Source organism: Gekko japonicus, unplaced genomic scaffold (assembly GCF_001447785.1).
Source record: "Gekko japonicus isolate JY-2015 unplaced genomic scaffold, Gekko_japonicus_V1.1 scaffold26, whole genome shotgun sequence".
NCBI classification, from domain to species: Eukaryota; Metazoa; Chordata; class Lepidosauria; order Squamata; family Gekkonidae; genus Gekko; species Gekko japonicus.
Genome location: NW_015174844.1, coordinates 1,268,975 through 1,287,281, shown reverse-complemented (window position 1 = coordinate 1,287,281; position 18,307 = coordinate 1,268,975). Strand labels below are relative to the sequence as shown.

The window sequence follows — 18,307 nt, the reverse complement described above, 5'->3', positions numbered from 1 at the left end:
CAAGCATGCTTTCCATTATTCCCTATGGGCTAGCGTAATCTCCAATATTCCCTATCTGCAAGCATGGTTTCCATTATTCCCTATGGGCAAACGTAGTCTCCATTGTTCCCTATGGGCAAGCGTGCTTTCCATTATTCCCTATGGGCAAGCGTGCTTTCCATTATTCCCTATGAGCTAGCCTAATGTCCATTATTCCCTACGGGCACGCGTGCTTTCCATTATTCCCTATGGGCAAGCGTGCTTTCCATTATTCCCTACGGGCAAGCGTGCTTTCCATTATTCTCTATGGGCAAGCGTGGTTTCCATTATTCCCTATGGGCAAGCGTAGTCTCCATTATTCCCTATGGGCAAGCGTGGTGTCCATTAATCCGTATGAGCAAGCGTGCTTTCCATTATTCCCTACGGGCAAGCATGGTGTCCATTAATCCCTATCAGCAAGCGTGCTTTCCATTATTCCCTACGGTCAAGTGTGCTTTCCACTATTCCCCATGGGCAAGCGTGGTTTCCATTATTTCCTATGGGCAAGCGTGGTGGCCATTATTCCCTATGGGCAAGCCTGGTGGCTATTATTCCCTATGGGCAAGCGTGCTTCCCATTATTCTGTATGGGCAAGCGTGCTTTCCATTATTCCCCATGGGCAGGTGTGGTGGCCATTATTCCCTATGGGCAAGCCTGGTGGCTATTATTCCCTATGGGCAAGCGTGCTTCCCATTATTCTGTATGGGCAAGTGTGCTTTCCATTATTCCATTTGGGCATTCATGGATTCTCTATTGGCAATTATGGATTATCTATTGGCAGTTATGTACTCCATTATCCCCTGTGGGCAGGTGTCCTCTCCATTATTCCCTATGGGCAGTCATGGATTCTTTATTGGCAATTATGGATTCTTTATTGGCAATTATGGATTCAGCCAACTTCAGAGGACGGCGGAAGACAGGAGGGCCTGGCGGGAGATGATCCATGGGGTCGCGAAGAGTCGGACTCGACTGTGCGACTGAACAACAACAATGGATTCTCTATTGGCAATTATATACTGTACTATCCCCTCTGGGCAAGCCTACTCTCCATTATTCCCTGTGGGCAATCATGGATTCTCTATTGGCAATTATGGATTCTCTATTAGCAATTATGTACTCCATTATCCCCTATGGGCAAGCCTACTCTTCATTATCCCCTATGGGCAATCATGCATTCTCTATTGGCATTCATGTATTGCCTATGGGCAATCGTTGTCCACTCATGTATTGCCTATGGGCAATCACTTGTCCTTAGTTTTAGTACGTCCCTATTTTTTCTCCTACATACTGGTGCAGGCTTCTTCCCTCTCGCTTCCTACAGACATAACAAAGGGTTCCCAACCTATGCAGTCGGGAGTTTCCCAGGATATAGAAGAAAGTGGCTCACCTGGAGGAAATAGCAGCTTTGGGGGGTAGAGTGTATAACATCCACATCCTGCTGAGTTTCCTGCCCTTCCTAAAATTCACTCTCCCAGCCACCTCCCACAAGTTACCAGAGTTTCCCAAGCTAGTGTTGGCAACCATATTAATAGAGGCTGGTGGTATAACAGGATTAATTTTTAGGGACTTAATAGGACTGGATTCTAAAGGTTTTTGGTAGCACAGATATATATGAGGCAATTCATTCAGTAGGTAAAACAGCTGGTTAATATTTTAAAGGCTGAGCTGGCTAAGCTAAATTCTGTTTGTGGGAACCATGCCTTCACTTGATTGGTATTTACTCTCAGTTCCCTAAATTAAGACAGAAAACTCAGAAGGCCTCTGCTAATCAGTCTTACGGCACATGGGCAGTTATAAGTACACATTGGTGATATACCAATTTAAATGTCATGGCTTTCTCAACAGAATTCCATATATTGTAGTTTTATATTAAGGAACTTTAAAGATGCTCATGTTGTTGTTGTTGTTCAGTTGCATAGTCGAGTCCGACTCTTCGCGACCCCATGGACCAGATCACGCCAGACTTACCGGTCTTCCGCCGTCCTCTGAAGTTTGCTCAATTTCATGTTCGTTGCATCTATGACACTGTCTAACCATCTCATCCTTTGCCGTCCCCGTCTTCTTTGACCTTCAGTCTTTCCTAGCATCAGGGTCTTCTCCAGTGAGTACTCCCTTCTCATTTGGTGGCCAAAGTATTTGAGCTTCAGTTTCATTATCTGGCCTTCCAGGGAACAGTCAGGGTTGATTTCTTTTAGGATTGACTGATTTGATCTTCTTGCAGTCCAAGGGACTCTCAAGAGTCTTCTCTAGCACCATAGTTCAAAAGAATCTATTCTTCGGCGCTCGGCCTTCCTTATAGTCCAACGCTCGCAGCCATACATGACTACTGGGCCATGCAGACTTTTGTTGGCAGGGTGATGTCTCTACTTTTTATCATGCTGTTTAGGTTTGCCATCGCTTTCCTCCCAAGGAGCAGGCGTCTTTTAATTTCATGGCTGCTGTCACAGTCTGAGGTGATCTGGGATCCCAGGAACGTGAAGTCTGTCACTACTTCCACGACTTCCCCTTCTATTTGCCAAGGAGTGATGGGGCCGGATGCCATGATCTTAGTTTTTTTGATGTTGAGTTTCAAGCCCACTTTTGCGCTCTTCTCTTTTACCCTGAGCAAGAGGCTCTTGAGGTCCTCTTCACTTTCTGCCATCAGTGTGGTATCGTCTGCATATCTGAGGTTGTTGATCTTTTCCCCAGCAATCTTAATTTCCGCTTGTGATTCATCCAGGCCAGCATTTCGCATGATGTACTCTGCATATATATTAAATAAGCAAGGTGACAATATACATCCTTGTCGTACTCCTTTTCCTATGCTAAACCAATCAGTTGTTCCATATCTGGTTCTAACTGTTGCTTCTTGACCCTTATACAGGTTTCTCAAGAGACATGTGAGGTGGTCTGGTACTCCCATCTCTTTAGGACCTGCCATAGTTTGTTGTGATCCACACAGTCAAAGGCTTTAGCATAGTCAATGAAGCAGAAGTAGATGTTTTTCTGGTACTCTCTTGCTTTCTCCATAATCCAGCGAATGTTGGCAATTTGATCTCTAGTTCCTCTACCTCTTCAAAACCCAGCTTGCACTTCTGGCAGTTCTCTATCCACGTACTGTTGAAGCCTAGCTTGTAGCATGTGATATGAGTACAATTGTGCTATAGCTTGGACATTCCTTGGCATTGCCCTTCTTTGGGATTGGAATGTATACTGACCTTTTCCAATCCTGTGGCCACTGTTGTGTTTTCCAAATTTGCTGGCAAATGGAGTGCAGCACTTTAACAGCATCATCTTTTAAGACTTTGAATACCTCATGCCTTTCTGAAAATCTAGAAAATACGTTTTACAATGCTGCATTATACTAAGGGTTTTTTTTGAACTTCTGTTATAATTAGAGCATAATTTTATTGTAAACATTTGTTAGTTGAAGGTGTGGCTTTTGATTATGGGAAACCCCACCTTTCCCCCATTATATGGCTGTACTTCCACCCTCACCTAGGGTTTAATGACAAACTAAGGTGAAATTTACAAGGAAATAGGTTTACACAGATTTTGTTAAAACACATGAAAGTGGCAAGACTTTGATTTGCCTCTTCAGCTCCCAACTAATCCCCTACATTTTAAAAACAAATGTGAGATGAAATTTAAACTTGTGAAAGTGTTTGTTTGCTGTTTCCTGTCAAGGAAAATTGTTATCTCCCCTCAGAGCTGTAGCTCCCTGAATTCCATAGGAATCTAATCTAAGGCTGCAATTCTGTGCCCACTTACTATGAGTAATCCACTGAACACAATGGGGTTTAACTGAATAAACATTCATTAGATTATACTGCATACAACCATAGGATTATGTTTCACAGCTGCAAATCTTCTCTATCCATATATTTTTTAAAATTCTTTTTATTAGTTTTCCAAAGAAGAAGAACAGAAAAGAGATACTGTATTCTTATATCCAACACAGCATCAAACAATAAATCACTTGTTAAATATTTTGTCTTTTCCTTTACAAAAAATATAACTTTAAGATTTTTGACACGTACTTTCAATGAAAAAAATAAAATAAAAAAAACAGAAACAGAGAGAGAAAGAAAAAAAGTTCCATTCAACAGTGTACCCATTAATTATAGAATCTGACAAAATCACTTTGTTGTAATAATCTTGAAATTAACATTCTGTCTTTCTATCCAATTGCTTTTCCTCTGGGTTCCTAAAGATTACATCTGTAATATTATGCAATATTGCAACCAACTTTGTTTTAATATCTAAGGAAATATATATATATATATAAACCTACAAAAAACCCAATACTACTACTACTACTACTAATAATAATAATAATATTGAAGGCAGCTATCACCCTATAGAATAGCATTACGAACTACAACTATCATCCTATAGAACAACAATACCAACTACATTATTCCCTTAACTCCTCCATCCTTCTTCTTATGGGCTTTACTTGAAATGTTTTAAGCATTAGAAAGAGGAGCCATAAAAGATACACGAAACTGTTCCTTCACAGTTCTAACCCATAATTACATAATCACTCCTCTTCATCTCTTTAAACATATTTATTTCATTATATTAATACACTACAATAAATCATATTTCTTTAAGCTTGCCAGTGATTAATCCTTTCAAGCAATCTTTCAAGCATTCTCCAATTTTCATTTCCTTCTATTTCCCCCAATTTATTTGGTTGGTTATAGTAACCCTACCCAACTATCATTGCTATAAACCTATGTATGGATTCAATAAATACATTGAAGCAAAAATATAGGTAGAAATATCGGTCTTAACAGCAATCCTATCTGAAAAAAACTCTTTCTAAGGCACCTTTTTTAATATAATCATTATTAAATGTTGTTTCTCTTTGTATACTTTAAACTTTAAGTCCAGCATTTGCCATTTCAGGTCTCCTATTTCAAATTTCATATTTCTATTGGCTCTGTTTTGTTGTTGTTCAGTCGCACAGTCGAGTCCGACTCTTCGCGACCCCATGGATCATCTCCCGCCAGGCCCTCCTGTCTTCCGCCGTCCTCTGAAGTTGGCTCAATTTCATGTTCGTTGCATCGATGACACTGTCTAACCATCTCATCCTTTGCCGTCCCCGTCTTCTTTGACCTTCAATCTTTCCCAGCATCAGGGTCTTCTCCAGTGAGTGCTCCCTTCTCATTTGGTGGCCAAAGTATTTGAGCTTCAGTTTCATTATCTGGCCTTCCAGGGAACAGTCAGGGTTGATTTCTTTCCCTTAATTCCCATTTCCATCTCTTAGCCTGTATAATTGTTCTTTTATACGATCGCTTTTGAAAAGCTCTTCTTGTCCGTTTCAGCTTCCCAGGGTGTCTTATTGAGTCTTTTAAGTCCTTTTTTTGTCTCATATTACTTCCCATTTTTTCCCAGTTAGGGAATAAATGTCCTGTAGTTCCTTCACTTGAAAATAATCCTCTTCTTCCTCCGAGTTTCATAAGGGCTGTAAAAGAATTTCCTCATTTTGCAAGACTGGCTGTCTATCTGGAGGGTTCCCAGCAAGATTTTTAAAAGCCACTTCCACCGCTTGCTGGATTTCATCACAGAGTAATTTACGGAATTGTTCCAGAGTGAGACTACCAATTTTGTTATTTTCAAAATCATCTGTTTCCTCAACTTTACTTATTACAACCTCCTCGATCTCCGCTACCAACGCCATTTTCTTATTCAGCTATGCCGTTTAGACCACCGCTTATAATTCATTTATCTTCTCATTCCATACAGGGTACTACTGTACAACACCAACTCACTCTTATTGTATCGCATTCTCCGACAAATAGCATTTCCAATCCCCCAACAAAGATTTTATGTGCCTCTTTTAATTCCCGTTCTCTTCTTAGCCAGTTTCCCTTTCAAATTGGAGCATGTCCATTTAGGGTCGCGAATTAAGGGTCCTTACTGTTTCAAAAGTGAGAATACATGTACTCACTCATTCTTGTTGCTGTGTTTTGTATTTTTAATCCAAAAAAGTTTTTAAAAGGCGGAGGTTGCAGCTCCTCTGACAAGCATGGCAGCCATGCTTGTCTCCATTCCCTGTTCTCGCATCAAGAAAGTCTCTGGTACACCTGGGGTAACCGGATGATTCTCTTGCTGCCCGACTTCCCTCCAAGTAGACGGGTGAGGTCCATTGAGGTCCACACAGCCTCAGGACCCCAAAAAGAAGCGTGGAAGGACGTGAGCGGTCAGGAGCTCCTGAATGCTGCCCACATCATTGCGCCGTTCTGCCGGAAGTCCTCTTCTCTATCCATATTGTCTGGTTTTTAATTTGAAGTACAGAGGGGAAGAAATTGATTGTTTTGCATATGGTTTACCTTTATTTCATATGGTTTTAGCTGCCATCTGCAGAAGTCATTCTGCTAAATATAAATATAATACTCAGAATAACAGTTTATGAATAGAAATGCTACTTATAGCCTAAGCATCCTGATTGGGCCAGATTCTTGTGAAGATGCATTTTCTTTTGAGATGGCTGGTTCTTCCTATTTCTAGTTAGGAAGAATCATTTCCTTAGATAGTCAGCAATGGGTAGCCTGAGCTGATTCTGAGAACAACGAAGTATTTAACACAGTCTTCACTCATTTGGAATCAACTTTATTCAACTCCTTATGCATCCAAAGGTTCACTTTACTCACATTCCCTTCCCTGGTGCTGATAGGAGCCTTAAAGTCCTGAGTCTTTTGAGTGATTCATGCGGTAAAAGTAGCTGAATCTCTCCTGTCTACTAGCCAAGAGGATTACAAACAGGGCTGGCCCGTTATTGTTAAATTTTAGACTGTCGCCTAGGACAACGGCTTGACGAGGGTGCCATTCTGGCCGGCCTCGTCCCTTTCTTGCCCCACACAGGAAGCCTCTCTTGCCGGCTTCTTGCTCCATCCCCGGCAAGAGACTCCCCTCTTTGCAGCTCCCCAGACAGAAAGAGAAGGAGACGGGGCAATGTTCCCTTTAAGCTGTGGAGTCTTGTGAGCAAAATTTCTGCTTTGTGAGCTACTGGCATTAAAATTGTGAGTGATTCAGCTACTGCATTAATTAGTTTGTTCTGGAGCCATCCTTCCTGAGCTAAGACAAAAATGTGTGAGTCAGAGGCTAAAAAACTGTGAGCTAGCTCACACTAACTCAGCTTAGGGGAAACACTGGCGGGGGGGACAGGCACAGGGAACAGCCCGTAACGAATGGAAAGTGCAGCTCGCCCTCTGCCACCCCACCCCCGCGGTCTCTTTGGTGCTCCTTTTGCAGCCTGGCACAGGCCCCCTCACCTTGAGCGATCCCCCCCCGCATGCATTTGCTCCCCTCGGCCCACCCGCTGTAGCTCCGGCACCCATCCCAGTCCTGCCCCACATGGGAGGCGCCAGAATGTTTCCTTGCCCAGTGGGCGAAAAAATCTGGGGCCGTCACTGATTACACACTGAGGAGGGCAATAAACAGTTTCTCCCCAGTAAATGTATCGAAGGAAAAGAAGGCTGTATAGAGCCAATCAGGAAGACTACAAGTAACCAGCTGACTTTAGGGTTACTAGAACTACCTTTCCCAGAATCCTTATAAATTTAAAGGTACAGTGCAATTTGCTATGCTTTACTATTTTAATCTCTGCTGGGGGCAGCACAGGGTGCTTAAGTGTAGCCTATAAACGTAGGTATGATCTAGCGGGTAGAAAATTATATGGAAGCATGGCTTCATTCAGTAGTGAAAAACCCTAATAATGGAATCACAGTTTCAAAAAGCACAAGCCTTCAGTGACGGAAAATGCACTAAATATATTGTATAGATAGTATCTGATACTAGATAGGGCGGTAAAAAATGAAACACCAGCTTCCAAAGACCTTAGGCAGGGCCGGCTCTCCCGCTAGGCCAACTAGGCACTCGCCTAGAGCGGGAGGCCCTGGATGGGGCGGTGGGCCCTGGATGGGGGTGCCGAAGTTTGCCTCCCCCCGCCAAAAGCCAGCGTCGATCCCCGAGGCTCCTTTCCACGTCCCACCCGCCCGGACCCTGTCCAGCGACCCATGGCCGGCGGGGAGAGGCGCCGGCAAAGCGGGCACATGAAGAAGGGATCCCGCGCCGGGGCCATGCTTGCCGCCGCCTGCTGGGGAAGCCAAGGCTGCTGGAGCTGCTGCAGGCGCCGCCAAGCAGGAGGTAAGTGTGCCCTGCTGCCGATGCCTGAGCCAGCCAGCCCTCCGCCCTGGGATCGCACGGCCCTTCACCCCCTCGCCCACCTACCTCCTCCCGCCGTGGGCACTTGGGCGGCGGCAGCGGTGGCAGCTCCAGCAGCAGGTAAGGAGTGCTGCCAAGAGGGAGTAAAGGGCTGCGTGGTCCCGGGGCGTGCCGAGGTGGAGGGCTGTCTGATAGTTTAAGTCTATTCCATACTACTCTTGAATATAATTTTCCACGTGTTAATTTGTGTCCCCCACCCTTTAAAACTACCCCAACAAATAAAAAATCTGGTAAGTAAACAAAGTTACCTTAATTTTATGATAAAATACTGGATGCAATTCTATTTATGAAGGCAGATTGTGTTTTATTTTTTTTACAAAACATGGTCACAGGTAAAATTGGATGAACCAGTTGGCAGTTATATTAACTGTATTTACATTCTTCCCTCTTGCTCCCTCTTTTGAGTTTGGAATTTTGAATACTCCATTCCAGCCTACTGCATTCAAAATGAGTACAAAACACTGCTGTTTTAACTGTAATCAAAGTTGGTGAAGGCAGGATACAACGTGATTGGGTCTTTAACTTTTAAAAATGTACACATTTCCCCTTGTGTATAGCTAGCTCTCAGGATCACATTATAGCCCAGAGTTATATCTTCTGCAAATGAACTTTCCTTTAGATTCAATCCATTTTAAGCAGCATGTTTAATGAAGAAAGCTCTAGAAAAGATCTGTATTTGATGCCTACTATCTCAGATCCTAGCTAGTTCTTCCCAAGTCTGAGCTGTGGAGTTCCACATAAAAGAGGACTCTTAAAGTGGGAAAAACCTGCATAAGCATATCAGTTTAAGTAGTTCCTAGTAAACAAGGAACCTAGTTCTCAGAACGGTAAACTATTTCCTCCTGTATTTAATGGTCTTTATCATGCTATATAAAACCTCTTAACTAATTCACCCAAAAATTTAAGTACAAGTACAAATTTGAATACAAGACCCATTTTAAGGCAGTTGTCAGGCCACTGCAGTCTCACACTAGCCTTCAGTTTCCATTGCTGCAAGTGGTACTTTTTCAATGGCAGTTTAAGTTAACAACAGAAGTTGTGAAATACCAGTTTAGCTTGGGCACAGCTTCCATTCATTATAGTGGAGATGAAGCAAGAGACATTTCAGTTGGTATTGGACCCATATTATTACAAACAAGTCTTCACTGATCTTCAGTTAGTAGGCGTTTTGTGTGACAGGTGGGGGTGGGTAAATCAGCAACAAAGAAAATATTGTTATAAGAAAGTCATCCCTCACATTTTTAAAAAGAACATTTTAGTGGCACAACAGTCTTGAGATTTGGATCTCAAAATAGCCAAATTTATTTGGAGGTGTCCAAAACTTGTTCTGTTGAAAAAAACAGGGTGGGGTTCAAACATATTCTTTATGCCCAGCATCCAAGGTTAGGGATTTAAAAAACACCTGGAAATAGCCGATAAGATACTACATCACAATACTGCTTCCAGTCCTTGCCATACTTGCTGGAACATCTGTGTTCATCCCTAATGCAGCGGTGGACCAGAAGAATAGTCATGTGAATAATGTAGAAGTAAGGTAGGATATGCTCAAAGCCACAAGACAGGCAGTATGCCAGGGACCCCAATAAGTCTCCTGTATAGTTAAAATGGCGGGCCACTCCCCAAAATCCTGAAATTAACAATTTGCTATAGTATTTAGTCCCATCTGCCGACATATAGGAACATTCAACATATTTAGGCTTTGTCCCCCAGATTTTACAGTTGCCATCTGTGCGACGGAAGAGATCTTTCTGATGATTGGTCATTCTGAAGATATAGTAGCTCACTAGTCCCAATAGCAGAATCCCAACTGCGTTACCTGTGGAAAGCTGAACAGGGTGGTAGACCAAGTATAATCCCTGAGGAGAAAAGGAGCAGGAAGAAAATCTGTAAGTAACACATTCAATTTTACTAGCATTCTTACTTTTTAAAAAGAGACACGAGTCTAGAAATTGAACATTTCCTCTGTCAAGGAGGGAACTGTAAACACCAGTTTTTATAATAAGTATCTTCTTGTGCACATGGATAAATAACAATATCCCCCACTTTGCCTTAACAGGTAGTTTAGATAATTGTGTCAACTGCACTAAAATATTCAGGGACCTGGGAGTTTATGAATGATAGCTTTATGTCCAAAGTAGACCCCGTTAAATATAAACCAATGGTTCCATTACTAGAATCTTTGCTTATGGAATCCTGTAGTGTGAATATGACAATACCTGCAGAGTATAGGTGTAAGGAAGCCAAACACAGTCTCCCCAGCCTAGGTACCATCCAAAATGATCATGGCAGATGTCAATAGTTTTCAAATACCAGGCTTCATTCCAGAAAAAGTCTAAGACATATAGACCCTGGAAAATAAAAGGTTGTTTGATTACCATGGTTAATCATAGGCCATCTAATACTATTCTCTTAGGACTAATGAACTTTCATTGCTCTAAATTCAGGGTTTGTTAAACTGTGTGTAATTAGGCCTTGGAAGGGTGTATGAACAAGCTAATTTAGGGCTCTACTGAATTAATTAAGCTGTTCGAAAGTTATTCACTTTGCATGCTATCATCATTATCATCCTCAATTCTTCCATTTGTTTTTGTCCCCTTTCACTATTCTGGTCATTCAGCACTTACTCCCAATGACAGAGACTGATGGCAGATACTTATCTTAGTGACTCTTACTTACACAGGGCAAAGACATCACACAAGGAGTAAAGCAGAGGGAAAGTTTTGCACTTTACATCCTTGTGCTAAACAGGCCTAGTGTGTGTATGTTAGCTACCCCCCCCCCATGAAAACATGCACAGATTATGTGAGCTCCCAGAACCCCCTTAATAGCCACTGTAAAATCAGAAATCACAGGATTATACTGGACATTTACTGCAGCTCCATATAGTTAACAGTATATTTTCTTTTAGCTCCAGATTTTGAAGTCAACCTGCATTTTAATGAGAGTGCTTACCTGTAGGACATTGACGAGAATCATAGAATTTGTTATTTGACCATACAATTCTTTTTGTTTAGCTGCATAGGAGAGGTTAATAAGAGTCCATGCTACAATGCCTGGGCGACCGTTGAAAAACAGTTTGAAGTCAAACCACTTTCCTAAACGAGGATTAAATTCAATCCCCATCATGAAGTCATAGAAGAAGTTACCAGTGAATTTGCTAAAATGGTGCAAACACAAAACAAATTAAAAAATGTAGATCAATTTTTGCAACTATATTAAGTTTACAAAACAGACTTGCATAATAATAGCTTGCAGCGAATAAAATAAAGTTGATAACGATTTACTTTGGTTACTAGTGGAGGAGAAAAAGCAGCATATCATATATAGTATGATGTTCAACGTACCAGTCTTTTGCGTTAGTGGGGAACCAGTAGGCTTTCACAAATACAAATATAGATACTGTGTAGCCCAGAATATTTGCACACAATAGGAGTGGAATCCAGTTGTCAAAAATGATGGTAGGTGAGAACCAGTGGAAGTGGTACGCATTTGCAAACCACAATGCATGTGTGATAAGCCAGGCTTGAAGTCCATTGACCTCATAGTTGAGTATAACACCTAAAAGGCAAACATTTACATGGATAAGTACAGCAAAGATACCAAATGAGAAAGATGTAGCAGCAGATCCTTTGATTTTGCTGATATGTACACTTTTATCTCTATATCTGGTATCAAAAGGAAGATCTCCATGAGAAGAAGCCAGGAGGCTGAGCAGAGATGGAGGGATGAATAAGAAAGGCAAAGATTTATCTCTGATCTTCACCCTGGCATTTTATAGCTTACTTTGAACATATTGCAAACAGAACATGCTACACTCACTGCCCATCCCAAAAGCACAACATGGGCAACTTGTAGTTCAGTTTCTCGTTTATTTATCATTTATACAGCCAGTGATACCAGTTGTACAAGATACTTTTCAGGCTTTTATAAGCAAAAAAGAAAGTCTCTTATCCTAAAGAATTTAACAGTCTAAATTAGACAATGGGGAAGACACCAGAGGCAATAGAGGGAGAAACAAAGGTCACAAGGACTAACAGAAGTGAATGCAGTTCCCTGAACTTAAACTTGCCTAGGAGGATTAAGGTCATTGGAAAACGCTTCACAGCAAAACTGGGTTTGAAGAAGCGGTTGGATATGGATACGAACACCATTAAGTTGTTCTAGGAGAGGCACCAACTGTAAGGGGCAGTAAGGGGGAACAGCCAAAGATGTTCAAGGGTAGATCTTTTGAACAGTTAGAAAGTCACAGCTGGAGCAGCAAAGCAGCAATAACATAAAAATAAAGCAAAGAGACAGCATAGGGCAAGCCCCAGTATTCATTTGTCATCCAGTACAGATTGGAATTCCAAACAAATTTTTGATGAATGTCCCTCACCAAAGTGTTCTAAGTGAAACTCAGAAGTCAAGCAGCCATGCCTATGTAAGCAGAAGAGAAGGGAAAGTAGGGTAAGAGATCACACACACCCTCGCACATTTTGAGAATTCTTTTTGAGGCCTATTTTGCACGTTGCTTTTTGTCTGAGACAGAAATTGTTACGTCGCAAAAACCACACACTGAATGATGTGCGTGATAGTGCCATTTTTTTCCAGCTTGGTGTGTTCATAGATCAGGATTCTAAGAGAAGCCCATGAGAAATTCTGTGTTCCCAGACCCTTGCTAGACACGATGATGACAGCTCCATGAACCCAGTGATGTTTTTCTTTCAGTAGCAAGTATGCAGGGGCCGATCTGGAGGGCGACCAAAGGCTGACTATAAGTAAATATGTAAATAAAGCCTTCTCTATATGCCATGTACAGGTACCTAAGGTGGGAAAATTGGCACAAGGGCTTAATTCCCCTGCCATGTACCATTTGTGATCTGAATCAAACCTGGGCTGCCTGCTTTTTTTCTTAAATCACTGATAGCTGTATTCACAGAACTTCTAGCCTCATGTCAAGCGTGGACCTTGGTCACATTAGAAACAGTTGTGAAGTAATGACAGTGAAGAATGAATTTACCTGCAGGCGTCACTGTGCCTTCTTGTAATCCTCCTCGATAGCGAGGAATTAACTTGTGGACAAAGTCAGGAAGCATGTACAAAACTACCTGTAACATAATGGATTTATGAGAAAATGAATAATTAGAATAGACAACTAGTGGTTGGGAACATTACAAATATTGCCTCTAGGATTTATTTCTAGGTTTCTAGGCTTCCACAAACTCTGGCTGGTGAATGCTTTCGAGGAACGCTGTTTGTTTCCATGGGCTTTTTATTTGAATTTTTAAAAAGCAAAAGGTTTCAGGTATAACTTTGAATACAAGATTGCTTCCCATACTGAACAAATTAACATCTCATGATAAAAATAAATGCATGTGTTTAAAAATAAAGTTTTAAGATATTCTTTTATGAATACTGGAGAAGGATAGTTTTGGGTCACAGACTGAAGAGAAGTTAACCATACAGCATTTGTACAACCAAGTTCCATGTGTTTTACTAGTTTTTTGTGTTAAAACCAAATGCACCTTTCTACAAGTTCCAGGTGGTGTCAATATCAAAATTATGTGACCTAACATAAAAGGCTGTGAAGCTGGCTAGCAACTTTGCATGTAGAAATTAGGTTGTGTATGAATACTGCAGTCATACCAATTTCCACACTAGAGAACTCAATGGAATGATTACTGATAACATGAATAAAAAGGGGCTTAGTTACCGTATAATCGTGTGCACAACACAGCATATCAGCCTAATATATGCACTCCACGCTAAGGAGTACAAAGAGAAAAGGTTTTTGTGACATACATGGCTGCTGCGTGGTGTTCTGCTTGGTCAGTATTAGAAGTCCTCTGCATTGTTTCTCTCTATATAAGCATCAGTAGCTAAATGCACATGACACATTTTTCAAAGGACAACTCACATACACTCTCTGTACAAATTTTCTTCATTTAGATTAGAATATTCAGCCACACTTCCATATATGGTGCAAACACAGCAAAGGTGGGGAATGGAAAAGGAAGGGATACCCATGAGACTGGAGAGAGGCTCCGACAGTACTGGGGCCAGTTTTGGGACTGCAGAAGAGTTGCCAGAAGTATTTGGTACTCACCCCATACAAGTGAGGCCCCCCCCATCATTTAAGATTTATGGGCTGTGGAAGAATTCTCACAGACTTGTAGGATCATTCACTATACAAAACGGGAATTAGCAGAGGAAGGGGGTGTGGCTGGGTGGGGTGCCGTGTATGTTTTAAGTCATGCTATTCATTTGTGTTCCTATGACCTCAGAGCTCACTAGCTGGTCAGATAGATATTTAAACCCTATTTTAGGCAACATGACTGACCTTCCTGATGCTTTAAAAGTTCACCATCTTCTGAATGACTCTGCTCCTGAAATATCAGTGAAGGTAGCCATGTTTTTACAATCAGCTATAAAGCTACAACAGGAAAAACTATCAAAATGAGCAACACTTTGTAACAAATTGTTCTATATAAGATTATGCAATATTATGTAGTCTGCAAAATGCTTGGTTTTATATGACCCCTGAAAACAATGTATATTTCTCTTTTATAGTAATCCTCTTTTAAGGTATTGTTTTCAGGGGTCATTTCGTAGAAAACGAGCTGCAGGAGCTCATTAGCATATCTAATAGGCTATGTTAGCTGCCCTGAGCCTGCTCGCAGGATGGGCGGGGTATAAATATAATAAATAAATAAATAAATATTGGCATAATAGCTCATTAGCATATGCCATGCCCCCTGACATCACCAGAAGTGATGTCAGAAGGGGAAGCAAAAAAGGGGGGGTGGCATCTTCAAAAGCCTCCCCTTCCCCAGCTAGCCTGCCAAGGCGGGCTGTGTGTGTGTGGGGGGAGCGAAGAGAGAAGGGGTTTAAAGTTTAAACCCCTTCTCTCTAGAGTCATCTTTCCATTATATTCTATGGGGCCCCTTCTCTTTTTGCTTTTTGTTTAAATCCCTTCTCTCTTTGCTTCCCCCACCCCCCTGCCCGCTTTGGCAGGCCGGCTGGGGGAGGGGAAGGGGGGCGTTTTAAGCTTGGCGAGCCGGGTTGGGGAAGGGAAAGGGAGGCTTTTGAAGATGCCTCTCTCCCATTTTTTTGCTTCCTCAGCCGGTCTGCTTCTGGAGGCCCCCCCCCCCGGCTCTCTCCTGGCTCGCCTACTTGGCGAGCAAGGAAGGGCCGGGGAATATAATGGGAAGATTGCACTGCTATGTCGCTCACTAATTTTTTTCACATTTTCCTTCAAATAGCTTATCATTTGTTCTTCCTCTTGTACGTCTCGCTGGTATAACTGTTTCTAAAAATTTTCCACTATCATCTCGATCTCTGTTAAGTCAAATTTCTCTTCCCCTTTATCATTTCGTAATTTAGTTATCGTCCTTTTTTCTCGTTCTTTTCTTACTTTATAGGATAACCATCTATTAGGCTTATTTATGTTTTCAAAATAGTACTGTTTAGTGTACTCAATTTTTTTCCCTATCTCCTGATTCAACAATAAGTTCATTTTATGATGGAGGAAATTTAGTTTCATTTTTGCAGTCTTAATATCTATTAGATTTTTTACAATACTCTCTTGTACTTTTATTTGTTGCACTAACTGTTCATAGTTCTTTCTCTTCTGTTTAATTTTCCATGCATTTTCATTGATGAAACAGCCTCTCATGTATGATTTAAACGCATCCCATCTAGTTTCCATTGACGTGTCCGTGTCTTTATTTATTTGAAAAAATTCTGAGATCTCCTTTCTACATTTTTGCACAAATTTTGGGTCTCTAAGTAGTCTTTATTACGCATCTATTTTTCTTAATTTCCTCTTTTAACGAAAGCATAATTGGATTATGGTCTGCAAAGCTATTCGGTTGTATTTCACACTCTATCATATCCGTTATCATATTAGTAGAGATGCAGGCCATATCTATCCTTGACCACGAGTTATGCCGTGAAGAATAGTATGTATAATCCCATTTTTTAACATTTCTCGTTCTCCACGCATCTATTAAATTATATTCTTCTACTATTTGCATAAAAATCTTGGGTAATGCACCTCCCATTTTAAGTCCTTTTCTACAATGTTTCCTATCCTGCGTCATATCTAAAACTGCATTATAATCTCCTATTATACAGATATTATCCACCTCCACTGTATTCAAGATTGTTTGTATTTTTTGAAAAAAAGGTTTTTGATTCTGGTTTGGTGCATAAATTTTAATTAACAACAGTTTTCCCCCGTTCCTTACAATCGTAATTGCTATAATCCTTCCGTCATCTGATCCAAATATAAATATAAATGGTATGTCTACCAAAGTGTGCTATTATCATTTGGCATCACTCCACTCTCCAAACTATAAAGACCAATTCAAGTGTTCTAATTCCTAATCAGGGTGTTTTTGAAAGAAAACAAATCCCACAGATCCAGTCATTAAAAAAGAAACTTTTCAGAATAAGCCAAAATAATTTCTTTAAAGAACACTGTTTGTCAGAAGAATCCATCCACCTACCCACCCTCCATCTCTCCCTCCAAAGAAGTGTGCTTGCACACAAAAGCTTATACCTGGAATAAAATGTTGTTGGTTTTAAAGCTGGGACTCCAGTTTTGTTTTTTCTCTCTCTCTCTTTCCTCCTCCTCCCTCCCCAAAGAGCAGCCCCAGAGAAGACAGCAGAATCAATCTCTCTCTCTCTCTGTTCATGAGTGTGTGTGTGTGGGGGGGGCAGGCAGGCATGTCTTTTTATCTCTCTGGCATGAAGCAGCCAGGAGACTCTCTCTATCTCTGTGTGTGTGTGTCTGAGTGAGAGAGAGAGAGAGAGAGAGGGAGGGGGGGGCAAGAGGCAGCAAACAGGAAGCAAAGAGCCACTGAGAGAGCTAGGGAAAATGCAAGCTAGGGTGTGGCTGGGAAAGGAAACAGGAGAAGGAAGTTGCTTGGGGGCCGGTTTTGAGTCCTGTGCAGGCCAGATACAGCCCACGGGCCACACATTTGATACCCCTGCAATAAGGCATTCTAACTTACCTAGCAAAGTTGGCCAGGAGCAGGGAAAGAAGAGGGGAGAATGGATAAAGAGGAAACCAAGGAGACAGGTTGATCAGGGAGGTGCAGAAGAAGATGGGAGTAAAGGCTAATAAGAATTTCAGTGGAAAATCAGACAGGAGACTCGGGTGATTGCTTGTTTATGTTCAAAAAGAGGGAAATGACCACGTTTACCACCACCATACATTCTCAAGGTATTTAAAGTGGGAGATTTGACAACTCTTGAAAATGGCTTTCTGATTAGATTTTGACTGAATACCTGAGACTGCAGTGTTCACATCCTATTGCAACTTAAGAAAGAAACCCCAGACACATACCTGAAAAAGTACCCAAGAGATATAGAGGCTCACAGCTGTCCAGGTTAATGATGGCATCCTGTTCCAGATATTCGAGAGGTGGGTTTTCCCAGTAAAAAAGTCAATGGCTGGAGTAGTTAAGGAGCAATTGTACTGATCACATGACATTATAAGATAATATACAATGAAGGGTGCAAACAGGAGTAGAAAGATGACAGACAACAGGGAAAACCAGTCAACTTTCCTGAAACAGAGACAAAAGAGGAAGAGTTGCAGATCTAAAGGAAGAGTTGCAGATCTACAAAACACTGCATTGACTATAAATTTTAGTTTGTAGAGTTACCTCTTCTTGTGATTCATGACTATAGTAACATTGTACCATGTCCATTTTTTATTTGTTTTATCATTATTTAAACATGCAGAGTACATCTTAATTTTTTTTTGAAGGCTGATGCCTTCATATATAAATAAAAGTCCTTAACCTTATCCAAAAAGGATTTTCTTGTTGAGATTTTTCTCTGTTTCCAGAGTTTGGTTAGGATCATTCTAGCAGCTGTTATGATACATAGAGCTATCACCCAAATTTTGGGGGGAATGGAAACAAAAAGGTCAGGTGCATCAACAACATTATACCCAATTCTGCTTGAAAGCATTACGAATATTGTCATCCAATATCGATTATTAATGAATCAGTGATACCCTGATTCATTCTTGCTAATCTAGCCATGGATGGGTGCCACTGTGTCTAATTTAAAGCACAAAAGC

At 41.2% G+C, this 18,307-nt stretch overlaps 1 protein-coding gene across 1 annotated transcript in view; it reads right to left on the bottom strand.

The window, feature by feature from the left end:
* Nucleotides 1–8,529: 8,529 nt before the first annotated feature.
* The window catches only part of DHCR7 (7-dehydrocholesterol reductase), a 28,552-nt gene continuing 18,774 nt past the window's right edge, over nt 8,530–18,307 (bottom strand). The window contains exons 3-8 of the mRNA XM_015424427.1: nt 17,564–17,786; nt 13,232–13,319; nt 11,577–11,790; nt 11,185–11,389; nt 10,449–10,580; nt 8,530–10,088 (exon numbers count right to left, since the gene is read on the bottom strand). Of these exons, the coding sequence (XP_015279913.1) occupies nt 9,624–10,088; nt 10,449–10,580; nt 11,185–11,389; nt 11,577–11,790; nt 13,232–13,319; nt 17,564–17,786 (1,327 nt within the window). The 3' untranslated portion in view covers nt 8,530–9,623. The remainder of the gene's footprint in view (nt 10,089–10,448; nt 10,581–11,184; nt 11,390–11,576; nt 11,791–13,231; nt 13,320–17,563; nt 17,787–18,307) is intronic.